The 24257-nt window shown below is 39.0% G+C and overlaps 1 protein-coding gene and 1 long non-coding RNA gene across 2 annotated transcripts in view; one reads left to right on the top strand and one right to left on the bottom strand.

The window, feature by feature from the left end:
- Positions 1 to 10050, bottom strand: part of BNC2 (basonuclin zinc finger protein 2) — a 481370-nt gene extending 471320 nt beyond the window's left edge. Inside the window, exon 1 of the mRNA XM_058170827.1 lies at positions 9905 to 10050. Within this exon, the coding sequence (XP_058026810.1) occupies positions 9905 to 9907 (3 nt within the window). The 5' untranslated portion in view covers positions 9908 to 10050. The remainder of the gene's footprint in view (positions 1 to 9904) is intronic.
- Positions 10051 to 10915: 865 nt separating this feature from the next.
- Positions 10916 to 24257, top strand: part of LOC131192053 (uncharacterized) — a 47519-nt gene continuing 34177 nt past the window's right edge. Inside the window, exons 1-2 of the long non-coding RNA XR_009153633.1 lie at positions 10916 to 11007; positions 23318 to 23440. This is a non-coding gene — a long non-coding RNA (uncharacterized LOC131192053). The remainder of the gene's footprint in view (positions 11008 to 23317; positions 23441 to 24257) is intronic.

Below are 24257 nucleotides of genomic sequence, written 5' to 3'. Positions count from 1 at the left end.
CACTTAATCACTGCGAATCTATGGCAAGAAAGGTTGTAAAATGGGACAAAACTCATTTTAAAAATGTTTCACTTAACAACAGAAATTTGGGGCTCAATTGTGGCCATAAGTCGAGGACTATCTGTACTATATGCTACAAAATGACGATACATTGTGAGAATACTTCTTAGTGCCAGCTATTTTTGGTGTGGGTGGTTTAGAACTAACTTCTGAAATTAAAAAAAAAAAAATTCTCACAAATAGTTCATATAACCAATCATTTTCAAAGAACAATTTCATTGTTTAGAGCCAATTGACAATTGTATCTATGTTTCTAATATGAAATGCATTGTTCCAATACTTGGCAATATATATTCTGAAGGATTGTAAGAAATATATTCCAATCTTGCAGGGTTTCTTTCATTGCTATTATTTTAAATCAATGTTTCATCAGATGCAGGTAACATTTTTGTTTTGTGCTTGTAATAGAAACTTAAAATGAAAGTAACATGATTGACAACTAGCTCACAGGCAAACTTTGGCAACACTTAATTCACTTTTTCTCTTTTGGCTTCTTAAGTAGAATTCCTTCTCTGCTGTTTGTCTACACAGTGACTCCCACATAGCTCATTACTTCCAGGCTGGGCCTATCCCTCATGTTGTGCATTTATCCCTGGGACACATTATCAACATGTGGCACATGTCCTTGACATACACAGAAGAGCTGCACCCCAGGACAGCAGCATCCGTGACAATAATGTTGACTCTGACTCCATTATGGTTGCTGGGATGTAACCGAGAAATCTAATAACTGTGACAGTAGGCCTTTAGGCTCTGCAGTGCCTTTTCAGACAGTGAAGCTGCACAGAGACTAATGAAAGGTTAAATGAATAGGAATAGCTGACAGATACAATGAAGAAGGGCCTTGGTAATCTACAGACACTGAGCAGAGATCTTTGGCTCAAGCAGAGAAAGGACAGCACATCAGCAAGTCACAATATTTAAAACAGCTTGCTATACACAGAGCCTTTTGTGTCTGGTTGCATGTCTGGTTCTGGAAAAAAAAAGATATTGAAAAGGAATTCCAGCATGAGGTACTTTGGCAAATGTAAGGTCACAAAAAGGGGAAAAATGTTTTCTGTGTGTGCTGTTACATCTTTGTACTGAACGTTAAAAAGCAGCTACTAAAAGCAGAGGAAGCAAAACTTTCAGGACAATCAGCCTGCCTGACAATTACACCACCACTATAACTCCACTGCTTGCTAATATTCCAGCTGTTACTGAAGTGACTCTTAACACTACATACAGTACATATTTGTTTTAGAATCAAGGAGATGTTATAATCCATACAAGATTTCATCTGCATTTCTTCTTCCTAGAACTATGAATATCACTGATCCCAATTCACAACACTGTAGTACTTGAAATACAAATGGGATATAAAAAATATATTTTAAATGATACAGCAAACCCTTTTTAACTAAATCTTTTTCTCAAGCCCTTTAAGCATTTTAAGCTTTATTATTGTGATTCTTTTTATGATTCTCACAAAAATATCAAAAACGCTATAGTTGTCTGAAATAAGGCATAGAAAGACAAATAAAATTCTTTAATTGGTAGAAAAATATATGACTGAAGAAAATTTGTTGCTGAATAACGATCAAGGATAAGGTGATGGCAGAATGGGAAAAGGAAGGATCAAGGGAAACTCAGAATATCAAAGCATATCTATAAGAATATCTATAAGAATATCTATTGCTCCTTGACTTACAACCACAATTGAGCCCAGAATTTATGTTGCTAAGTGAGAAATTTGTTAAGTGAGTTTTGACCCATTTTATGACTTTTCTTGCAACATTTGTTAAGTGAATCACTGCAGTTATTAAATTAGTAACACAGTTGTTAAGTGAATGTGACTTTCACATTGACTTTGCTTGTCAGAATGTGGCAAAATTCACATGACCCAGAGAGTCTGAAACAATCAGTTATCAAGCATCCGAATGTAAATCACGCGACCATGGGGATGCTGCAACAGTCATAAATGTGAAAAATTGTCATAAATCACTTTTTTCAGTGCTGTTGTAACTTTGAATATTCAGTAAATGAACTGTTGTATGTCGAGGACTACCTGTATTGATCATGATTCATTTATTAAAAATGGAATATGTTATATTCAGAATTAACTATTCATACTCATATTAATATCTTTTCTTAGTATGCTCCTTGCAATTTTATTATATATTTCTATATATACTTTAGAAACCTAATGACTTCAATACAATTTGTTCCCAAGTAAATATATTTTCAGGATTGCATCCTTGATCTTTTTAAAAAAAGGCTTTGATGCTAAATACATATATCAGAGGCAGAATTTTATATATAGTATTTTAATGGAACTTATTTCCATGTAAAATGAGCCATCAGTACAATATGGTTCTTAAAAACTAAATGTAATCTTAATCTATGTTAACAGAAGCATAATATCCGGATCACAAATAATTTAATAGTTTCTTTCTAATCTGGGTACATATAGAGTTTAGTACTACTAACCAATTAGTATGTCTAGGGAAGCACTATCAGAAACTTCAGGATCTGAAAACTGATTTCTGTAAAGGGAAAGCAGTATGAAGACGCAGTAAAAATATATAAATGGTTGCCAGGTTGAAATTGGAGCTGATGGTGGTTGTGTTTTTTTCCTCCCACCATGAATACTAGATTACAACTTCCCCACTGAAATTTCAGGAACATATTTTGACCAAACATTAGTACAAACTTTCTAGCAATAAGAACATATGTGCAAATACTTCCGGATCAATATTCGAGCTCTGTGCTCACTTTACTGCAGAATTTGTCTCTTTACATCAATGGAAAAACTTTTGCATGGATGAAATTATGTACAGAGTGAATAAAAAGTGCTCACATATCTAATAACTTTCTCTGTGCCCTAAAACTCTACATGGATACACAACCACGCCTTCAAAGCTGGATAAGTTCCAGGATATCTTAGGTATAACAGCCACATAGACCATCATTCAGAGCTATTATTCAGCTGCTCAGCTACTGATTCAGTTGAACTACTGATTCAGATTTTAGGAAAAAAGTGTTTTCCTAAAGAATATTCTGTACTCTGAGGTCTTATTGATCATATATAATCACTAGATATATGCAATCAATTCGATGCACCTAAAATAAGCAATTGATATATATATATTTAAAAATACGTAATTTTGGGATAGGGTACTTTTTCGTTGCACAAAGTCATGCTATGACCGGGCTATTTACGAGACCGCCTTCTGCCACCGATAGCCTCCAAACAACCTGTGCGCTCCCACAGAGTGGGCCTGCTCCAGGTGCCATCAGCCAAACAGTGTCGACTGGTGGCCCCCAGGGGGAGAGTCTTCTCTGTGGCAGCACCGACCCTATGGAATGAGTTACCTCCAGGGCTGCGCCACAAACTTCCTGACCTCCAAACCTTCAAGCGGGAACTGAAGACTCTTTTATTCAATCGGGCGGGACTAGCCTAAGTGTTTTAACTTAATTTTAACTCAATTTTAATGTATTAATTTATTTATAATTTTAAATTTTAAGGGTTTTATATCGGTCTATGACCGTTTTAGTTAATTAGGCCTGTTAAATATTTTGTTTTAAATGTATTTTAAATTTGGGATTTATATTGTGTATTTATATGTTTTAAATAAGGCTGTACACCGCCCTGAGTCCTTCGGGAGAAGGGCGGTATAGAAATTTAATAATAAATAAATAAATAAATAAATAAATAAATAAATAAATAAATAAATAAATAAATAAATGCTCAACTGCTGCAATTTATATTATCGAAAGAAATAGCAAGGGAAGAAAACCTCTTGCTATTTGGAGAAGACTAGCCTGGATCTTTATCTGCTTATATAAATCAATTATAGTTAAATAAAATAAGAAAGAAAATATAGTTTTGTGTCACTCTGTTTTTTAAAAATCTATCACTCCATTATCATATAGCTGGAAAAATTAAGCTGACTAGGCCAGCAACTCACAGGATATACTAATATGTCCAATTCAAGCATTTTTACCCAGTCACTTAGTATAATGGGTGAATTCCATCACATTATACCAACTTGCAGGCACAGCTGAAACTACTGGTAAATCCTTAAATCAGTTGCTCACAAGAACGCCATTAAGAACTATTAGACTCTTGAGCATGCGAAACGGTGGCCTTTTAAGCAGTATCTCCAATTTTTTGGCTGGCCTTTAAACACGTTTGGAATGTTATTATTTTAAGCTTTTATTAATCATCGATGCTCTGTACTAATTATTGTAACCTTAACGTTACTGTGCTTTTAATCTTTTAATTTAAACTATGATTTTATTCCTCTTTGACACACCATATATTTGTACTGTTTCCATTCAAACTACTTAGGGAAGGTTCTGCTACGAAAGCAGCAGATATTTTTTTTAAAATAACAAACAAAATCCTTGACTTAGCAAATATAAGCTAATACCATTATAGCTGGGTAACCTTTCATTTAAATAGGAAATTTGGAACCATCTCAAAAGAATATAGAACTTTTAAGTCACAATCATGGTAAAAGCTACCTGAATGTAAATGGTATCAATATGTCAATGGAGTTTGATTGACAAAAAATACAAACAAGTATCAGTGTCTTATTAATTAGAAGAACTATGAACACAGTGCAGCAAATATGTGCTCTGAAAATATATCTGTGACATGCACAGTAAAGACATTGTAGTTGGCCATTTTATTTTAGTCAATGGGACTTAACTTATCCCATTCTATCACTTTCAGCAGGATGAGGAAAACACTTTTAAATGAGGCCAAAGTGCCCCAACAAGGAAGCTGACAGTAGATAGTTTTCCAGGCGTTTTAGACTGGCCCTGAATTTTCTATTCAGAACTTCCATTCCCACTAACAGTCATATTTCCATGACTTGAAGTCCTTAACCTGACCCATTTAGGGCCATTCTATTTGTGCCTGCTAGACAGAGAAGTTGACAATCATTTTTCCTGCTAAATAGGTTCCGTAAAATTTTCCCATAAAATATCTTCCAACTTTCATATGGAAGGGACACTGGGTATAGAACTCTCTGGGTTACAAATAACAAAAATTTCAACAGAATGTTAATTAAACTAAGTAATAGTTTCACCAATGGGTGTAGAGTGTTTGCAGGGTGTATCTATAATCCACCTCAGCCTTCCTCAATCCAGATGTGTTGGACAGTGGGCTTTAAGAATTCCCATTACATGTCCCAGACCTTCTCTATTTAACAAGAACACCAACAAGGTAGCTTCTTAAGAAAATAATAATTACCTTGATTACCATAAACGGATTATAACTCATTACAACAATTTTAAAAAAAAATCATATCAAATCAGGGAAGTTATATTACAAAGATGAGTACTCTGAAGCTATAAATGAAAAGAATTGTCCCTGGAAGGTAACGGGGAAAAATCCACTTTCAAAAACTAAGAATTGTCTTATTAGAATCAAAACATTTTGTAAATGCAATGAAAGCTTCAAATAATTATACCATCACCCAGAAAAATTAAAATGCTAATTAATGAGTAGCAGCATTGTAGCTCATAATTTTTTTAAAAATGTTTCTTCTAGTCAACTGGAAAGAATATCAGCACATCAACTTTTACATAGATAGTGTTATTATTTTATGTAACAGAGGGAGGGAGGGAGGGAGGGGGAGAGGGGGAGAGAGAGAGGGAGAGGGAGAGAGAGAGCGGGAGATAGAGATGATGAGACACTATTTTTCCCTATGTGCAAGTGTTCATTTTAACTCAGCAATTTTCCAGAGCCAAAGTTTGAAGAGATGTGGGTGATAAATGGAAACATCTGCTATAACTTAAAAAATAAGTTAATATTATTTTGCTTTTTAAAAAAGTCCACTAAAACACTTTGAATTAATACCTGACTCAGAAACAATTCACTTTGAGACTTTGGACTGCATTCTTCTACATATTGAAAGGAAATTGTATACTCTTCAGAAACTGATATTGGCAATACTTACAACTGGTAGCAAAAACAAGACACGCATACCTGGAACAGGATTGTCATATAAACAATGAGTATATAAACACATTCAGAGTCATCTGATTCAGAAGTCTGAAGAGAGAATTTTGCTTTCCTTTTTAACAGAAAGCTAGAAATGCCAATAGTGTTTTTCTCACTTATCTCACAAAAATAGTATTCATCCAGAATATATCCAATGAATGTTTTTCTAGCTAAATCTCTTATGCATTCAAATACTGGATACAATGGAATTACAATTATTTAGCAAGCTATAAATAATGAAACTGGCATGCACAATTGATATTTTAGCATGTCTTACTAGAACTGTAAAAGGCTCATTATAGATCAGCAAATCATTTCTAACAAGCAAGTTCAGCTGTGAAATACCAAAGGAAGCCTATACCGTTCACTGCTAAATTGGGTTTTCCCTCACTGTCTTTGAGCAGCTCTAAGGGATGTTCTTTAGAATCTTTATATATAAATGAAAGCAAACTTTTAAAGTCCACGATTCTGAGAGCCTTAAAGCATTAAACACTACGAACAATACAAGTGTTCATAGTGTTTTATCTTTCCCTTTTGGAAAGATGCTTAAGGACAGTGCGGTTCCCGAGTGAATAAGTTTCTTTGACCACTGTTTAATTTTCACTGTGAACTACTGGGCCATATGGATAAATATGAAAGAGTAAGTTAAGGAGGGAGGGAGGGAAGTAAGGTAGACCAATTTATTGGAAAAGTTCAAATAAGATATTGTTGAGGCAGAACCAAGTTACAGTAGGACAAACCTAACTGTTCATAAACATTGATCCAACATCTTGGGTTATCAATCATGAGTCCATTGAACCACATAGCTTCTCACTGCTGTATTAAGGCTCTTAGACCCAAGTGAATCCTATTCCATTGCTGGAAACTTTATCAGGGGGGCTATGGCTAAAAAGTGTCCTCCTCCCACACACCTTTCTTATCTTTTTCTTGCTTGGCCAAAGTCAGGCAGATTTCTGGAGGAGAAAGGAGTAAAGAAAAAAGAAAGACAGTTCAGCAGTGATTGGAGACCTGGCAAAATGCAGAAAGAAGGTCTGGGCCAGTCTTGAGGCTGTACAGATAAAAGTAATCAAATGACACTCATGGAATGCAAACTGGCATTCTTGAACTGCGGCAATTTCAGAATTCCTGGAACATCCCTGACAGCAGGCAAGATTAGAATAAAATATTACGTAAAAGTGGTGAATTTAAAAAAAAAAGGAACCTCAAAGGTTCATCATTTAATCATTGGATTAGCAAAACTAAAGTCTGTTTTAGCTTGGCTTCATACGGGCTAACCAGTCTATCAAATATACACCCAGAACGTGCTCTATAATATTTGAAAGAGAAGAAACTACATATTTTCATGCTTTATATTTCTTATAAATGGTAATGTTTAAAGTAACTGTTTCTAAAATATTTGAAAGTGATCTTTATCGCATTTCAAGTGTGTGTAAAAACCTATTAAAGAAGCTTATCTGGTGGTATATTAATACTAAATGCTCACTCACAGTGTGTATGCAGACCTGTTGAAATGAATTCCTTTTAACATCCAGCTTGTAAAGTATTTTTTTTTTAATCATTTGAACTGGAAGCTTCATAAAACTGAAAAACCTTTGTATGTAGCTACACTCATACATAGTCAGAACTGAATACTCAAGAGAATTTTTTAAAGAAACTGTAACCAAGCAGAAGCTCTTACTTACACTTCAAACTAAAGTTTCTAGCGTGTTGAAGGAAAGACCAAAGCTATTATAACAGTTAACAGTTACAGTTCTATATAGACTTATCTAGTGTAAGTATTATTCAAGTACATATATATTAATCTGTAATGGACTTACGAGTTTGCTAAAGATTGAGTAAACAAACATTAAACTTCCTTTCTCATTTTTAAATGTGAAAATTTCATTTTTAATAAAAATTCCAGACCATAATGTAATAATATGTACAGACTTATAAAGCACTAATCATACCAAAAATAAATCCAAACCCATTCTTTCCTCTAAAGTTTTGCCTCCCACATAAGAAACATATGCAAGATTTAAGACAGGGGCTGTAGTGTTTTCATCTGATTTTAAAGCTGTTTCCACTACCAGTGAGGCATGAATATTCATCCAAATTTAAGTCATTTTAATCCTTGAGTCTGCTTAGATTATTGTTACACGATGTCCATTGTGCATCAATTTACAAAATCTTGACTCTAAGAGTAAACGGGAAGCATCCTGCAGCCACTTTATGTTCTGCCAGTTTTATTACAATCGTAGTCTGAGCATATGACGCTTTCTTTACCCATGTATGTGCCCTCTTTTCCTGCTTTTGAAAGATTTCCTATCTTCCAATAGGGCCTTTAATCAGAGGAACAAAATATCACTCTATGGAGGTGGGGAGGAGATGATTTTTCACTACATACATTCTAGTTACACACTGAGAATTAGAGCATCCAGTCCCAAAGTGAGACAGCCACACAGCAAAGCACTCAAAGACTTAAAACATGCTTAAAATATAAGGCAGTGATCCAGGAAGAATTTGACCACTTTTATTCCTATACTAAAGATTTAAAAAAAAAAAAAAGCTTCCCGATGAACTGAGCTACTGGATTTTTTTAAAACTTTAAGCGTAAAAACATTTCTTTCCATTTCTTTAAATGGGGTCAGTTGTTGGATAGAAATCAAGTTACACAACTCAGGCAAAAAGAGTTTCAGGACGGGCTGTCCGATTTATTTGAACTCCCATAAAACTTTCCGAAACAAAACAAAACAAAGGAGATAAGAATTAAAAATAAAACCAGCCATTTTGCAACCGCTTATAAGACACGCGACGTTTCCCCGTTTACCTATATATACACCTTCCTCAATCGCATGTGCGATTCACGCGTTTCTTAATTCCAGCAGAGTGTATTTTCGAGCAATGCTGAGTGAGCATTGACAACACTCAGGCAAGGCGGGCAGACTTCTATATATAAATATATATATATAAATCTCCCTAGAATTCCGGTCAAGTTTTCCTAACAATTGCTGCCCGCAGAAATGCAAACTGTAAAAGCAAATGTACCCCCCACCCCCCACCCCCCAAAAAAGTTGCGACCGGACGGCATCCTTTTTTTGCCTTCTGGTCTTGGAAGCCTGAGGCGCTGTGGATCGCAGACACGCCAAGCGCGCGCGCGGATGGACACGCCAAGCGCGCGCGCAGACACACATCCCCATCGCCTCCCCCCCCCCGCCCGTTTCCGCGTAAGACCGTCGGTTTGCTACCCAAGACCGGGGATCTTGGGTATCTTGGATCCCCCTTCTCTGACAGAAAGGGGATCGCTTCTTCCAATCCCTCTTTTCCCTAACACGATCCCTTATTCTGCCTTAGGATAAAAAAAGGGGGGGAAAACCAACCCTGCCCCGCCCGCTCACTTCTTCCCTGATCTTCTTTCACCTTTGATGCGATTAGCAAAAACTTAAAGGAATCAAAAATAAAGGAACCGAGCTCCCATCTAATTCTTTCCTTCCCAACCAGAGACGAGGGAGGGAGGGAGGAGGAGCGGGACGAGAAGGGCTAGGCGAAGTTTTAAAGTTATGTCACTGTCCTGTATTCTCCCCCGCCCGCCCGCATGCTCGACTCCCCCGCCGCCTGTCTCTCTCTCTCTTCTCTCCCCCTGCCCCCCCCTCGCAGGTCTTTGCACCGCAGGAATTTTTGCCGACTGCTTGTTTGTTTCAACGGTTTTAGAAACACACTTCCAGGCAAGGCTGTTTGTATTGCGGCGCATTTGAGGGGGGGGGGGGAAAGAAAGAAAGAGGGGGGAAGAGACAGGCAGAGGGGGGGGAAGGTGTTTTGGGTTGGGTTTTTTTTACGGAAATAAAGAAAGGATGTTGGAAAACTTCTTACCATTTTTGCATGCTGCTTGTCAAGGGCTCTGGAACTCCTCTCAGCGGCAGCGCCTGCACCGGCCTTTCTTTCTTTCTTTCCTTCCTTCCTTCCTTCAGTTTTTCTTGGATTGCTCCCCCCACCCACCCACCTCCTCCAAACCGGCTCTCTCAACAGCCGTCCAGGTGATTTTCACACACACACACACACACAGACACGCGCGTAGACTCCAAGGCCTTCGCACCCCCAAAAAACTTCAGCGGCGGGGGTGAGGATGTCGGGGGTGGCGGGGGAGATGCGATAGGTGAGGGAAAGCGCCTCGAGGTCAAGACGCGAGAAATTTGAATCTGGTGCTGCCACAGGTTGGGCGAAAGGAGGAGCGGGGGGGGGGAAAGCGAGGTCGTCCCAAAACTGAAAGAACACAACGGAGCTTTTCCCCCCTTTCTCTCTTACCCCCCCCCGCCCCGTCTCTCTCTCTCTCTCTTTTTTTTTTTAACCTCCTCCCACCGCTACTGTACCTCAGAGCAGCTCGTTATTGGTCCTGGAAATGGGAGAGAGAGAGGGAGAGGAGGTGGGGAGTAAGAACAAGAAACTTTCTTCCCCCCCCCCCCCGCCTTGGGCAAAGCCGAAAAAGCCAACAAGAGTTCGCCTGCGTCCAGCTGTCAAAAACCAAACGAAACAAAATTGGGGAGAAACGAAGGGGGACCGCCTCAAAAAGACCCCACCGGGAACTTTTATTATTATTATTATTATTATTGGGAGTTACGCGCTTGGGACGGGGCTTGTGGCGCTCGCTCTTTGCAGCCACAACCAATCGCGCCCCTCCCGGGCCGGCTCGCTCTCTCCCTCCCCTTCTTCCTCTCTCTCTCTCTCTCTCGCGGCGGCGGCAACACAACGCACGCTCCTCGGTTGCCGCCGCCGCCGCCGCTTCTCGTCTTCCTTATCAGCTCAAGGCGTCCAGGCGCCGCTGGAGAGAAAGGGGGAAAAGCTGGGAGGGAGCGAGAGCAGGAGCGAGCCAGGAGGGATAGGGAGGAGGAGGAGGAGGAGGAAGCCGCGGCGCAGGCCAGCGAAAGTGTGGGGAATTCAGAGCGTCGCAGGCGGAGTAAAACAAACTTCGGCACCCCGTAAGGAAGGCTTGTTTTTTTTTTCCCCTCTTCGTTTCTCGCGGTCCCGGCGTCCGCCGCCCCTCCCCTTCCTCGGCTTCTGTGGGGTGTTTGTTTTTTTTACCGCCTGAGCGTTTTTTTCAGACAAAGTATCTTCGTGTTTTATTGGGGGTTAAGTTCACGCCGGTCCGCCAGCCACTGCCCCGCCGAGGCTTGTTAAAGCGACTCGGCTTAAAGGCGAAGGGACTTAGCTGGGCGAGCGGTAAACCCTGAAGGAGACCGGCTTCTGCGCGCGCTCCAAGGCTTTCCGCCCGTCCGTCTGTCCGCACGCGAGCGTTTCGCCGACGGGGCGCGCGGACTTCGAATTCGAATTGTTCGGGCTTTCGAGCTCGAGCCAAGCCGCGCTTCTTGCGAAGCGTCCCGGCCGCAAAGGCGCGCCCCGCCGAAATCGCCGCCTCCGCTGGGCGGCTGAGTAGGAAGTTCCAGCGCCTTTTGTAAACTTTCGGCCGACTTCGAGCCCGCAACGGAGAAGGCAAGGCGCTGTTTTAAGTGTGTGTGTGGGGAGTCGTTACGTTTAGCCGCTTCCACTTTAGAGCTGGCCTCGCGGGAACACCTCGGCTGTTCTAATTGCAGCTGCCACTTTCCCCCCCCCCCCCCCATGTAAAAGTCGAAATGTAACAAGCGGTGTGTGGTTGTTCCACGCAATTCGATGGGATTTACTTTCAAGTAATGAGAATTGCGTGGCTTTACGTGTCTAATTCGTGATTCCTTGGCAAAGATTTCGAAGGCAAATTTCTTCCCCGAGATTGGAGAAATCCTAGTTTTTGTGGGACACCGGGATTTTTGCCGGTATTGATGCCCTCCAGGAGTTGTGTAATTGCAGCTCTCCTTCCTTCTCAGTCTCTCCCCCCAACTCCCCACATTGGCTGGAAAATAAGGGAATTGGAGTCCATCTTAACTGGATGGCACTAAAGAAAATTGCTCTCTTTCTATAAATCTTAGTTTAAAATGGATCCTGCCCATCCAAACAGGTTATCATCCACCACTATAGAAAAGACAGAAAGAAAGGCACTAGAAACAAAGTCAACCACATTTCAGCTTTTTGTGTTATGCAAACCCAGCCAGTGCAGTTAGTGCACATTTCATTGTTATGATCCTGGAAAATTGGTGTAATTCTATGAATCATAGTTACCCAGCATGAGTACTGTATGAACACAGCTATCAAGCTGGAGCTAAATACTTCGGAACAGCTTTGCAAATCTAACCAATTCTTTTGCTTTCCTTAACAATCCAATACAAGTTACTTAAGTTTGCACTTAAAAGTTATTAGCCTTCATTTTGCCTGTCAAAATCTACTCAGTCCTTCACTTTGTTTTGAGTGCCATCTGACTTGCCTGATGCTCCCAACAAATGCCTCTTCTCCATTCCTGTCAATTTGCGTTCTGATGCCAAATTTTCCACCACAAGACCTGAAACCCCGGGAAGGAGGGGAGGCAGGCAGGGCAAAGCTGGAGAATCAGGAGGAATTCTTCTAATTGTTCAGAAACAGACCGGGCCCCTTCATTTCACCCCCTAACCAGGTTCATTTCAGCCCCTAACCAATTCCCTGCGTTCTGCTGCAGCATCCCCCTCCACTCCCTTTCCTGACATATTCCTAGCATGACAAAAAGATAAAAAAGAGGCTATGGGGAGAAAAGAGATTCAGCACAGCATTGCTAGTGGGTCATAGTTGAGACAGGGCTGCAGCTTAAGAGCTCAGATTTCCAGATTGACTAGAATTCCCTGCCCAGGAAGAGATATGCAGGCCCTTTAAATTACGTCTGTTCTGCAGATGGTGTGAAACTTGGAGGAAACTAGGAGGACATGCACCCACAGATTTATGCAGAGAGAGAGAGAGGAATATTGGGACTGAAACCCCACTCCATCAAACTTCATAAAAGCACCCAAATTCATATTTCTAATAGTAGGTTCCCTTTAAGCCATTGAACTCAATGATCTTGACAATCCAAACTACAGCATTGCTTTCTACCAGGATGCTTTTAATCTTTCCAATGCAGCCTTTAGATTTTTTTGATCAAAATGTTTTGATGTTTTCTAAGAGGCTTCCTGCTCTTTTCCAGACAGGCCTGACTTTACCTTCTTTTCTTTCTTTTTTCTTTTTCTTTTTCTTTTTCTTTTTTTCTTTTGGTAAGAACCAAGGTCGGCCAGGTGCTGCCACCTGCTGGACTGGCCATTGGTAGAAAGTGAGTCACAATTTCTCAGCCTCCCTGTCAGGGTTATGTGAGGCAAAAACATTTTCCCTTCAAGGGAAACTAATGGAGCAGATTATTTAATAAATAGATTTAAACTAACTTGGTGTGGTCTACAAGTGTTATTGCTCTCTCTATTAAAGCCATCTTGCATTACAACAGTAAGCGTGTGACTTGTGTAGTTTAAAACTAACCATCTGTTATAAAGATAATGGGGTAAAGACTAGAAAATCCTTTTCTGGTAGACTTTCCCTATTGCTTCTCAGCTCTGTTGGTCAACAGGTTGCATCACCTACTGGCAGCATGGGTGGGAATGATGGGACCTGTAGTTCAAACGTCTTTGGAGGGCATCAGATGAAGAAGGCTGGTCACCAGTTGACCGTCCAACAGCCTTAGCGATAGTCATGAATACCTTCAACCTGAATTTCAGAGAGGATCTCTTTACTACCAAATTAACTGCATAGAAGGTGGACTGTCATGTGATTTACTACATATGAAAACCACTGCGTGATTTTATTTCCCATCCATTATTTCCCAAAATTGGATTTAAGGAACAAGTTGTTAAAACAGTGATATTGCATAGCTCTGGTTCCTTATCATTGCTTTTTCAGCAACATTTCCGGAAAGCGAAGAATCCTGCACACTGCATGCAAATGGCTTTTTATCTGTTAGTTTACAGCTAACCTAAATTTAAGATGTGTGGGATAGAGCACTTCCCATTCTTCTATTCACTAAAAGCATTCCTCTTTTTGCTTTCGACCCCCAGAAGAAGATTAAGGGACAGAATTTCAAAAGTAAACATGACACTTTGGTGCCTATTTAGTGCTGACTTTTAATGGAATTTAAACGCCTCCGATAGCCTGAGCGTGATGAAGCATGAAAACCAGCAAAGCACTTTGCAGAATCAAACTAAAGACTCATTTGGGCCTCTGAAAATAAGCCCCTACAGCAATTAGTCTTAAGCTGTTGTCCTTTCCCATTGGCCTGTGACACCACAAACACAGCTCCCTTGCACTTGGATGCAGCTGTACCAAACACGCAAAATGAAAGCTTGATTAGTTTTGGGCTTGTTGCTGCTCTTGGATGTCAATATCATTGTAGGCCCTTCCCATCATTTGGAAAGCAATCCCTGTTTTCAACTTTCGCTTGTTCAAACAGAATTGCTGTGGATAGAGAGATCCAAACAATTTGATTAATTGCCACTAATAGCAATTGGAGAAAAAGAGACTGGAGGGAAAGCAAGGGTTATATGTTTTCCACCCACTCTGTCTGTCCCTGTTGTGATCCTTAGTGGGTTCATAGAGGACAATGCTTCTCCCCCAAAAGATGAACCCATTCATTGTTCACTACCTCTGTAATTCATAAACTCTTTTTGTAGGAACCATTTGAACCATTTGCTATTTTAGAACAGGGGTCTCCAATCTTGGCAGCTTTGCTGGCTGAGGAATTCTGGGAGTTGAAATCCTCCAGGCTTAAAGTTGCCAAGGTTGGAGACCCCTGCTTTAGAAGAAAGCAAAGGGAAATAGAACATGTAGTTTCCAGTGTCACAGTGATTAGGAGTTAACCATCCCATAATACAGGCCTGAAAATCTATACTGTTGTTTAGTAGTTTTTCACATGGTCTTAAAAGGAGCTTCAAGTGGCCTATAGAAGATTATCTCATTTGTTTTGAACAATATGTTGTGGTAGCTTAGCCGAAAGAAAATGGTTGGTCCAAGGCCACCAAATTCACAGCTGAACTGAGATCTGGAGTCGAGCTTCCTGATTCAACTCCAAGTCTCTGCTTACAACTCAACGTATTGACTTAAATATGTAACTGCGGCATGGCTTTGATGTTAATCTGAATATGGGAATTCACTTGTAGTCCACAGCTGCAGATCTTTAATCGTTGTGCAAGCAAGCAGGAGAAATGAGAGCATGCAGATGTGTTTAGACATGACTGTCATTGTTCAGTTTTCCCAGCCTGATGCCCTCCAGTTGTGTTGGGACTAGAAACCCTAGCATAGTAGCCCGGGTGTTGCAGTCACAACTCATCTGGAAGGCAGCAAGTTTGGAAAGGCTGGTGTCGTGCCTAGCACTCATACACTGAACTCTGTATGTTCCCACCATATTTGTAGTATATCTGACCAGAACTACACTCTTACTTGCAATTAATGAGCACTAATCAGGTATTATATAGATCCAAGTCTAACACAGCAGAGAAAACTAAAAGTACAGGTTCAATGCACAGGATGCTTTCTTTGGCCAGTTTATAAACAAACAGGATTCATAGGGCAAAGCTGTTCATAGATGGTACAAATTGGGTTGCGTCAGTTCATTTCCACTCTGCTTGTAAGTATGAAGATCTTCACTGCACCCAGAAAATGTCACTGAGGAAAAAATTGACTTGGTTATGTATGTAAAATAGCCTTGTTGTTTACAGATTCTCCAAGAAACTGATAATAGAATTTCATACACTCGATCAAAAGGCAAGCAGTGGCATTTCGTGTCCATTTCACAGGCTGATTAGGTTTTAATTTTTTTTAACCTAGCAGAATAGTTTAGAGACAGGATTAAATGCAGAACTGTATTGGACAAATGTAAAAAAGGATAATATGTGAAAGAAGTTAAAAAGCAATTTATTATAGCAGCTAGTATTTTTTTTTTTAAAAAAATGATACTTATTTAGAATTAGCATTCTTTCCTAAGTAAGTTACTGAGAAACCTTAGTCACTTTGACATTTGGGTCTTTCTATTGTTGTAAGAACAATGGCATACAAATCTTTTCGCCTCATTTCCTTTTTGGAGATTTCCAAGCTACACCAAAATTTTGTGCCCTCTAAGCCCCCTAGTGGTTACTTCAATTCATTATATTCCTCTCTCTTCAGGGCCATCATTTTTTGACCTTCCTGAATAGATCTGACCCGATGCAAAATAATTTATGGTGATGACTTTTTTCATTTTATTATTTTCTTAAAAGTATAGCTAACACAGAAAAAAATAAGACTTCTATGTACAGTTCAATTAGTTTCAACAAAACTGTAAAATCTGGGAAATCTGATTCTAGCAAAATATAAATAGGAAAAATAAAAATAAAATAGAAAAATAATAACGTTAAAAATGTTAAAGAGCAAAATAATATTTAAATCATCATTATTCCACAGTGTTGCACTACAAGATTCCTAAGAACATCTCAATATAGGATAATACAAATTAACTTTTAAACTATTTAAATTCAAACTAGTTTCCACTAGATTATGTGGAATCGTATTACACAAACTTTTCATCAATATGAAGCCAATTCAAAGGCTCAAAGTTAATATATTTCATACATTAATCACATAATGCACAAAATTTCCTTTAAGAATGAAACATTGTTGAATCTATTTTTTTATTATATTTATTTATTTAATAATATTTATTTAATAATATATATAATTTATATATATATATATGTTTTCTGAGGTTTTCGCGAGTGTTTGTATGTAGGTCTTTGGTTATTCGGGTTTTCTCCCGTGTAAAATTGGAAGTGTCTTGGCGACGTTTCGACGAAGTCTCATTCATCATCTTCAAGCTTCAGCCGTGAATGCTTCAGCAATGCTCCCAAAACACGGTTGAAGCCTGAAGATGATGAATGAGACTTCGTCAAACGTCGCCAAGACAGTTCCAATTTTATGGAGAAAACCAATAACCAAAGACCTCATATATATATATATATATATTTATTTATTATTTATTTATTTATTTGATCATATTTATATACCGCCCTATTTCCCGAAGGACTCAGGGCGGTTTACAGGCACTTAAAAACACATAAATACAATATAAAAGCAATTTAAAAACTTATTCTAAAAGCCCAATAATTAAAAATATAGAAATAAAACCCAATTTAAAACCCATAAATTTAAAATCTAACTCAGTCCTGCGCAATTAAATAAGTATGTTTTAAGCCCGCGGCGGAAGGTCCGAAGGTCCGAAAGCTGACGAAGTCCGGGGTAGTTCTGCTCCAGAGGGTGGAGCCCCACAGAGAAGGCCCTTCCCCTGGGCGTCGCCAGACGACATTGCCTCACTGACGGCACCCTGAGGAGTCCCTCTCTATGAGAGCGCACAGGTCGGTGAGAGGTATTCGGTAGCAGTAGGCGGTCCCGTAAATAACCCGGCCCTATGCCATGGAGCGCTTTAAAGGTGGGCACCACATATATATATTTGTTTTCTGAGGTTTTCATGAGTGTTTACAGATTCTCCAAGAAACTGATAATAGAATTTCATACACTCGATCAAAAGGCAAGCAGTGGCATTTCGTGTCCATTTCACAGGCTGATTAGGTTTTAATTTTTTTTAACCTAGCAGAATAGTTTAGAGACAGGATTAAATGCAGAACTGTATTGGACAAATGTAAAAAAGGATAATATGTGAAAGAAGTTAAAAAGCAATTTATTATAGCAGCTAGTATTTTTTTTTTTAAAAAAATGATACTTATTTAGAATTAGCATTCTTTCCTAAGTAAGTTACTGAGAAACCTTAGTCACTTTGACATTTGGGTCTTTCTATTGTTGTAAGAACAATGGCATACAAATCTTTTCGCCTCATTTCCTTTTTGGAGATTTCCAAGCTACACCAAAATTTTGTGCCCTCTAAGCCCCCTAGTGGTTACTTCAATTCATTATATTCCTCTCTCTTCAGGGCCATCATTTTTTGACCTTCCTGAATAGATCTGACCCGATGCAAAATAATTTATGGTGATGACTTTTTTCATTTTATTATTTTCTTAAAAGTATAGCTAACACAGAAAAAAATAAGACTTCTATGTACAGTTCAATTAGTTTCAACAAAACTGTAAAATCTGGGAAATCTGATTCTAGCAAAATATAAATAGGAAAATAAAATAGAAAAATAATAACGTTAAAAATGTTAAAGAGCAAAATAATATTTAAATCATCATTATTCCACAGTGTTGCACTACAAGATTCCTAAGAACATCTCAATATAGGATAATACAAATTAACTTTTAAACTATTTAAATTCAAACTAGTTTCCACTAGATTATGTGGAATCGTATTACACAAACTTTTCATCAATATGAAGCCAATTCAAAGGCTCAAAGTTAATATATTTCATACATTAATCACATAATGCACAAAATTTCCTTTAAGAATGAAACATTGTTGAATCTATTTTTTTATTATATTTATTTATTTAATAATATTTATTTAATAATATATATAATTTATATATATATATATGTTTTCTGAGGTTTTCGCGAGTGTTTGTATGTAGGTCTTTGGTTATTCGGGTTTTCTCCCGTGTAAAATTGGAAGTGTCTTGGCGACGTTTCGACGAAGTCTCATTCATCATCTTCAAGCTTCAGCTTCGTGAATGCTTCAGCAATGCTCCCAAAAACACGAAGCTGAAGCCTGAAGATGATGAATGAGACTTCGTCGAAACGTCGCCAAGACAGTTCCAATTTTATGCGGGAGAAAACCCGAATAACCAAAGACCTACATATATATATATATATATTTATTTATTTATTTTATTTATTTATTTGATCATATTTATATACCGCCCTATTTCCCGAAGGACTCAGGGCGGTTTACAGGCACTTAAAAACACATAAATACAATATAAAAGCAATTAAAAAACTTATTCTAAAAGCCCAATAATTAAAAATATAGAAATAAAACCCAATTTAAAACCCATAAATTTAAAATCTAACTCAGTCCTGCGCAATTAAATAAGTATGTTTTAAGCCCGCGGCAGAAGGTCCGAAGGTCCGGAAGCTGACGAAGTCCGGGGGGTAGTTCGTTCCAGAGGGTGGGAGCCCCCACAGAGAAGGCCCTTCCCCTGGGCGTCGCCAGACGACATTGCCTCACTGACGGCACCCTGAGGAGTCCCTCTCTATGAGAGCGCACGGGTCGGTGAGAGGTATTCGGTAGCAGTAGGCGGTCCCGTAAATAACCCGGCCCTATGCCATGGAGCGCTTTAAAGGTGGTCACCACATATATATATTTGTTTTCTGAGGTTTTCACGGGTGTTTGTATGTAGGTCTTTGGTTGTTCGGGTTTTCTCCCGTGTAAAATTGGAAGTGTCTTGGCGACGTTTCGACGAAGTCTCATTCGTCATCTTCAAAACTGAACACTTTAACAACAGAATAATCAGAGAAGCCATTGAGATAGAAAAACGCCCACACAGCATGAACAAACGAGATGATACCTCCCGCCTACCAGCCATTTGGAAACCCGCCCTTATTGACAAACGAGTCCCTAACACGAGGAATGACACCAGACCCACACTCACAAAGTCCACACAGGATGTCACCACCGCACATCCACCCAGAAAGCAGACCCAAACCCACACTGATCATGAAGCACGACCAAGGACCAGAAGCCAGACCGCAGCTGCAACATTAGCCATTTCAAACCCCTCCAATCCATACATGCAGCAGACTGACACCCACTATGAAGATGTAGCACAACCACAAAGCCAAACAACAGCTATGCAGCTCACCAGCTCAAATCCCCCTGCAACACAGACTAAACTGAGCACAACCAAGCCCCCACCCAAACAGGACACAGCCCCAGCCAATCAGAGCACAAAAAAACCCCCATCCAATCAGAGCACAGCCAAGCTCCCACCCAATCAGTTCAAACCCCCACTAGCAGTTAAAAGGAAGAAACAGCTGCGATCACACATTGCTCCCAGAAGCACGAAGCTGAAGCCTGAAGATGACGAATGAGACTTCGTCGAAACGTCGCCAAGACACTTCCAATTTTACACGGGAGAAAACCCGAACAACCAAAGACCTATATACAAATACCCGTGAAAACCTCAGAAAACAAATATTGCACCTCTATGGGGAGGAAATCCACCATCTGACCAGGACCTATGAAAAACTAGAAGTCCAAAGAGCTTCCATTTTATGTGACCTCGCATTCCTACGAAACTGCGGCGATCAAAATTTAATCCCCAAATGCTTCCAATTGAAATTCCACTCCAACTCTGCAGCCACCAAACGCATCCTAAAAAGAACAGAATTGGCCTTAATCAGAAATGAACTTCACACAAAAAGATTCCTCCTAGATCAAATCAACAAAGATCTCCTCACACTTCACCTCAAACTCAGCAACAAGATGCACCCTGCACTTTGGGACAAATCCAAACAACTTGCCGTCTGGAGAGCCGAAACACAGACCACCCTCAAGACAGACACGCACACCAACAAACTCGGAAGACTACAAGAATGCCAGAAACAAACCCCTCCACCCTCACAGCAACACATGAAACAAACAGTGCATAACATCTCAGATAGGATCCTCACCAAAGCTGAAACCGATGTCCTTTCCAAAGGATTCAACTTTGCAGTCACTCCCAAATACATCCCCACCGAAACCATTATATGCGCAGTTGAAACCAGCCTGACCAAAATCAACCCCGATGACGCTAACAAAATCAGACTCGAGATCTCCAACATCCTCTGCACCAGCAAGCCACCCAAAAGCAACTTACCCAAAGAGGAACAGACAGCACTACTTAACCTGAAAAAAGATACCAGCATAATAATCCTACCAGCAGACAAGGGCAACGCCACGGTGGTTATGAACACATCTGACTACCAAACCAAATTAACCAACCTACTCCAAGACCCTGCATACAAGCCCCTAAACACAGACCCCACCACCTACCTAGAAAAAACCACTAGATCCAAAATAAAAGCCTCCCCCATCAGCGAAGAAATCCAACAAAGAATCATTCCCAGAGAGAAATCATCCAGATGCCCTAAGCTCTATGGCCTCCCCAAGATACACAAAGAAGGAACCCCACTCAGACCCATAGTCAGCTCCATAGGCTCACCTCTACAAAACCTAGCCAAATTTCTCGCCAAACAACTACAGCCCTATGCAGAATCCATCACCTCACACGTAAAAAACTCATTCCAGTTCATAGAGATCATAAAGAAACAAAACTTACAGCCCAGCGACCTACTCGTGAGCTTTGATGTCATATCCCTCTTCACCCAAGTGCCAATCAAAGAAGAAGGAAGCACGAAGCTGAAGCCTGAAGATGACGAATGAGACTTCGTCGAAACGTCGCCAAGACACTTCCAATTTTACACGGGAGAAAACCCGAACAACCAAAGACCTATATACAAACACCCGTGAAAACCTCAGAAAACATATATATATATATATATATATATATATATATTTATAATTGTCTACTATTGACCTCACCCCATTCCTAAGAGGTCCGTAAGGGGCGTGCATAAGAGCACAAACGTGCCTACCGTTCCTGTCCTATTGTTTTCTTTCATTATATCCAATTAATATGGTTATTGCATACTTATGCTTATATATATATATGCTCATATATTATATAGTTACTTTCATGCTTATGCTTATATATACTGTTGTGACAAAATAAATAAAATAAATAAATAAATAAATAAATAAATAAATCTTGAGTTAAAGAATGACCTGTCTGACAACAATTTATTATTTATTATTATTATTTATTAGATTTTTATACCGCCCTTCTCCCGAAGGACTCAGGGCGGTTTACAGCCAGAATAAAAACAATAACAATGTACAATTAAAACAAAATTAAAAAACTTATTATATAATTGGCCGAAATTTAAAAAACATTTAAAATTTAAAAACCCTTAAAATTCATCTAAAAAGTTAGAATTTAAAAAATTTAAAATTTAAGCCAGCCCCGCGCGAGTAAATAAATACGTTTTCAGCTCGCGGCGAAAGGCCCGAAGGTCCGGCAATTGGCGCAAGCCAGGGGGAAGTTCGTTCTAGAGAATAGGAGCCCCCCAGAACAATGATGTTCTGCCACTGTAAGAAAAGCGATCTTGGCTGTAAGTAACCAGTCTCATAAAATTCATGGGTTTTGAGTATTTTTCCTGGATTTTGAATTCCCCAAGGCTAGCAAAGTACATGTAGTCCTCTACTTATGACCACAACTGAGCCCAAAATTTCTGTTGTTAAGTGAGTTTTGCCCCTTTTTATGAACTTTCTTGCCACAGTTGTTAAGTGAATCACTGGTTGTTAAGGTAGTAACATGGTTGTTAAGCGAATGTGGCTTCCCCATTGACTTTGCTTGTCAGAATGTTGCAAAAGATGATCACATGACCATAGGGATACTGCAGTGGTCATAAGTGTGAAAAATGGTCATAAATCACTTTTCTCAGTGCCATTGTAACTTTGAATGGTCATTAAATGAAAGGTAATAAGTTGAAGACTATCTGTAGCACATTCTATTCTCACATCTGTGAAAAGATGGAGTCAGTACTGTTCATTAACTTTTCATTTTTAAGAAACAATTACATTCTATGTCATAGACCTATCTGGGATTCAGTCTCTTATAACTACTGAATGAGGAGTTCACATGGCTCACACTTTAAAGGTAAATTTACCTGGTCCAGCTATACCAAGCTCCTTTGCACACCAGAATATTATTATATGCTGCTGCATACTTTATGTTTAAATCTGCATTTCCCCAGATTCTGTAATGTTATTTGCACATTAAAAACTGCAATCTAAAATAGGGCAGTGAGAAAATGAAGTAAGCATTAAATTAGAAGAAGATGAAAATATTAAGAAAAGAAGACACACTAAAACTGTCCTGGATGGAAAGAAATAAACATATCTGCAACCTCCTGGGTGATTAAGAAACTAGTTAAGTAGTATTGGTGTAATTGAATTTGAAGGTATTTTCCATTTTGTCTTCCAGGCATGCATCACATTTATATGCATACATTCAGCTTCAGGATATTCCTTTAACCTCTTTACTGTACAAAGGTCCTGATCAAGTTCTTGAAATTCAATAAATGCTCATGCCAACTGAATTTAAGAGTCTTTCATTTGCCCTGTCTCCTTTTTGAAATTTGAAAAGCTGGATTTTCCAAATTTTGTGAAGCTTTCTGGGATATGAACCCTCATTTCCAATTACTTCATTTCTCAAACATTGAACCAAGAAGGATCAAATTATTACTGATGACAGCAAAAAAGAAATACATGTGTGTGTGCTCCAGAGTTTCTACTTGTTTGGACTAAATTATATTCTGCCGACACATTTTGTTTCATATCTCTTCTCTTTAGATGGCTATTTGTGCATGCAGAAATGCATACAATTTTACTCATTTGAATTTATTAGCCACCCAGTTTCAATGAACTCCAAGTATTAATCATCAGTTGTTACTTGTGAGAACTAGAAGACATGAGGTAAGCGTTTTGAAACCTTTCTTTCATATGCAGCTGGCTTGATACAGAATGGAGAGAATGTCTACACATCTGCTCATTGATTAATAAAAGCCTTTTAGATACATTAAACTACAAGACCAATAAGGCAAATGTAAGTAAACAGGTATCCAATTTTCTCTTCTTCACTCAAGAAGCTACTTGTTCTTTTACCAACCGCACAATACATTTCTATAAAATGATCAAAAGAAGTACATGAAACAATTAATTGAGGAGTTGAAAGAGTATTTCATGCATTAGTCACTGTGTGTTCATCATTATATTGAGATTTTTAGTTCTGATTTTGTTAGAGAAACCAAGAACAGGCCCAGCTAATATAAATACTATTCTCTCATTATCTCAGCACTATCTTCTGAATCTGAAAAACTGAATCTGTCCTTCTGGTGAGAAACATCTTGAAAGGCCTATTACTTCCTCTCTGAAGTAAGATGGACATGGATGAAATAACAGACTTCCTGGGCGGTGGCCTCACAGTTTGGAATGTTTTTGAAAGATCTTGTTTAATTTCACCAGGCCTTTAATCCTAACCAAATTTTATTGGCATCCATGGGGTGAGGGAAATTGACATTTATTATTACTGTTGTTTTTAATCATTTTAATTTACTTAATAACTCAGGACCTTCTGAGTTGATTGGCTTCAGCAGCAGCCATGGGGTTGTTGGTGAAAATTGACAACATAGCAGATGGAGCATCATGTTGCCAGCCTTGCTCCTTTTATATATAAATTGACATCATACACAATTCCACAGGAGAATGATGCTCCTTATATCTTCTCACAGAT

The sequence above is a fragment of the Ahaetulla prasina genome, chromosome 2 (assembly GCF_028640845.1).
Source record: "Ahaetulla prasina isolate Xishuangbanna chromosome 2, ASM2864084v1, whole genome shotgun sequence".
Classification (NCBI taxonomy): domain Eukaryota; kingdom Metazoa; phylum Chordata; class Lepidosauria; order Squamata; family Colubridae; genus Ahaetulla; species Ahaetulla prasina.
This window is presented reverse-complemented; position numbering and strand designations above follow the sequence as displayed.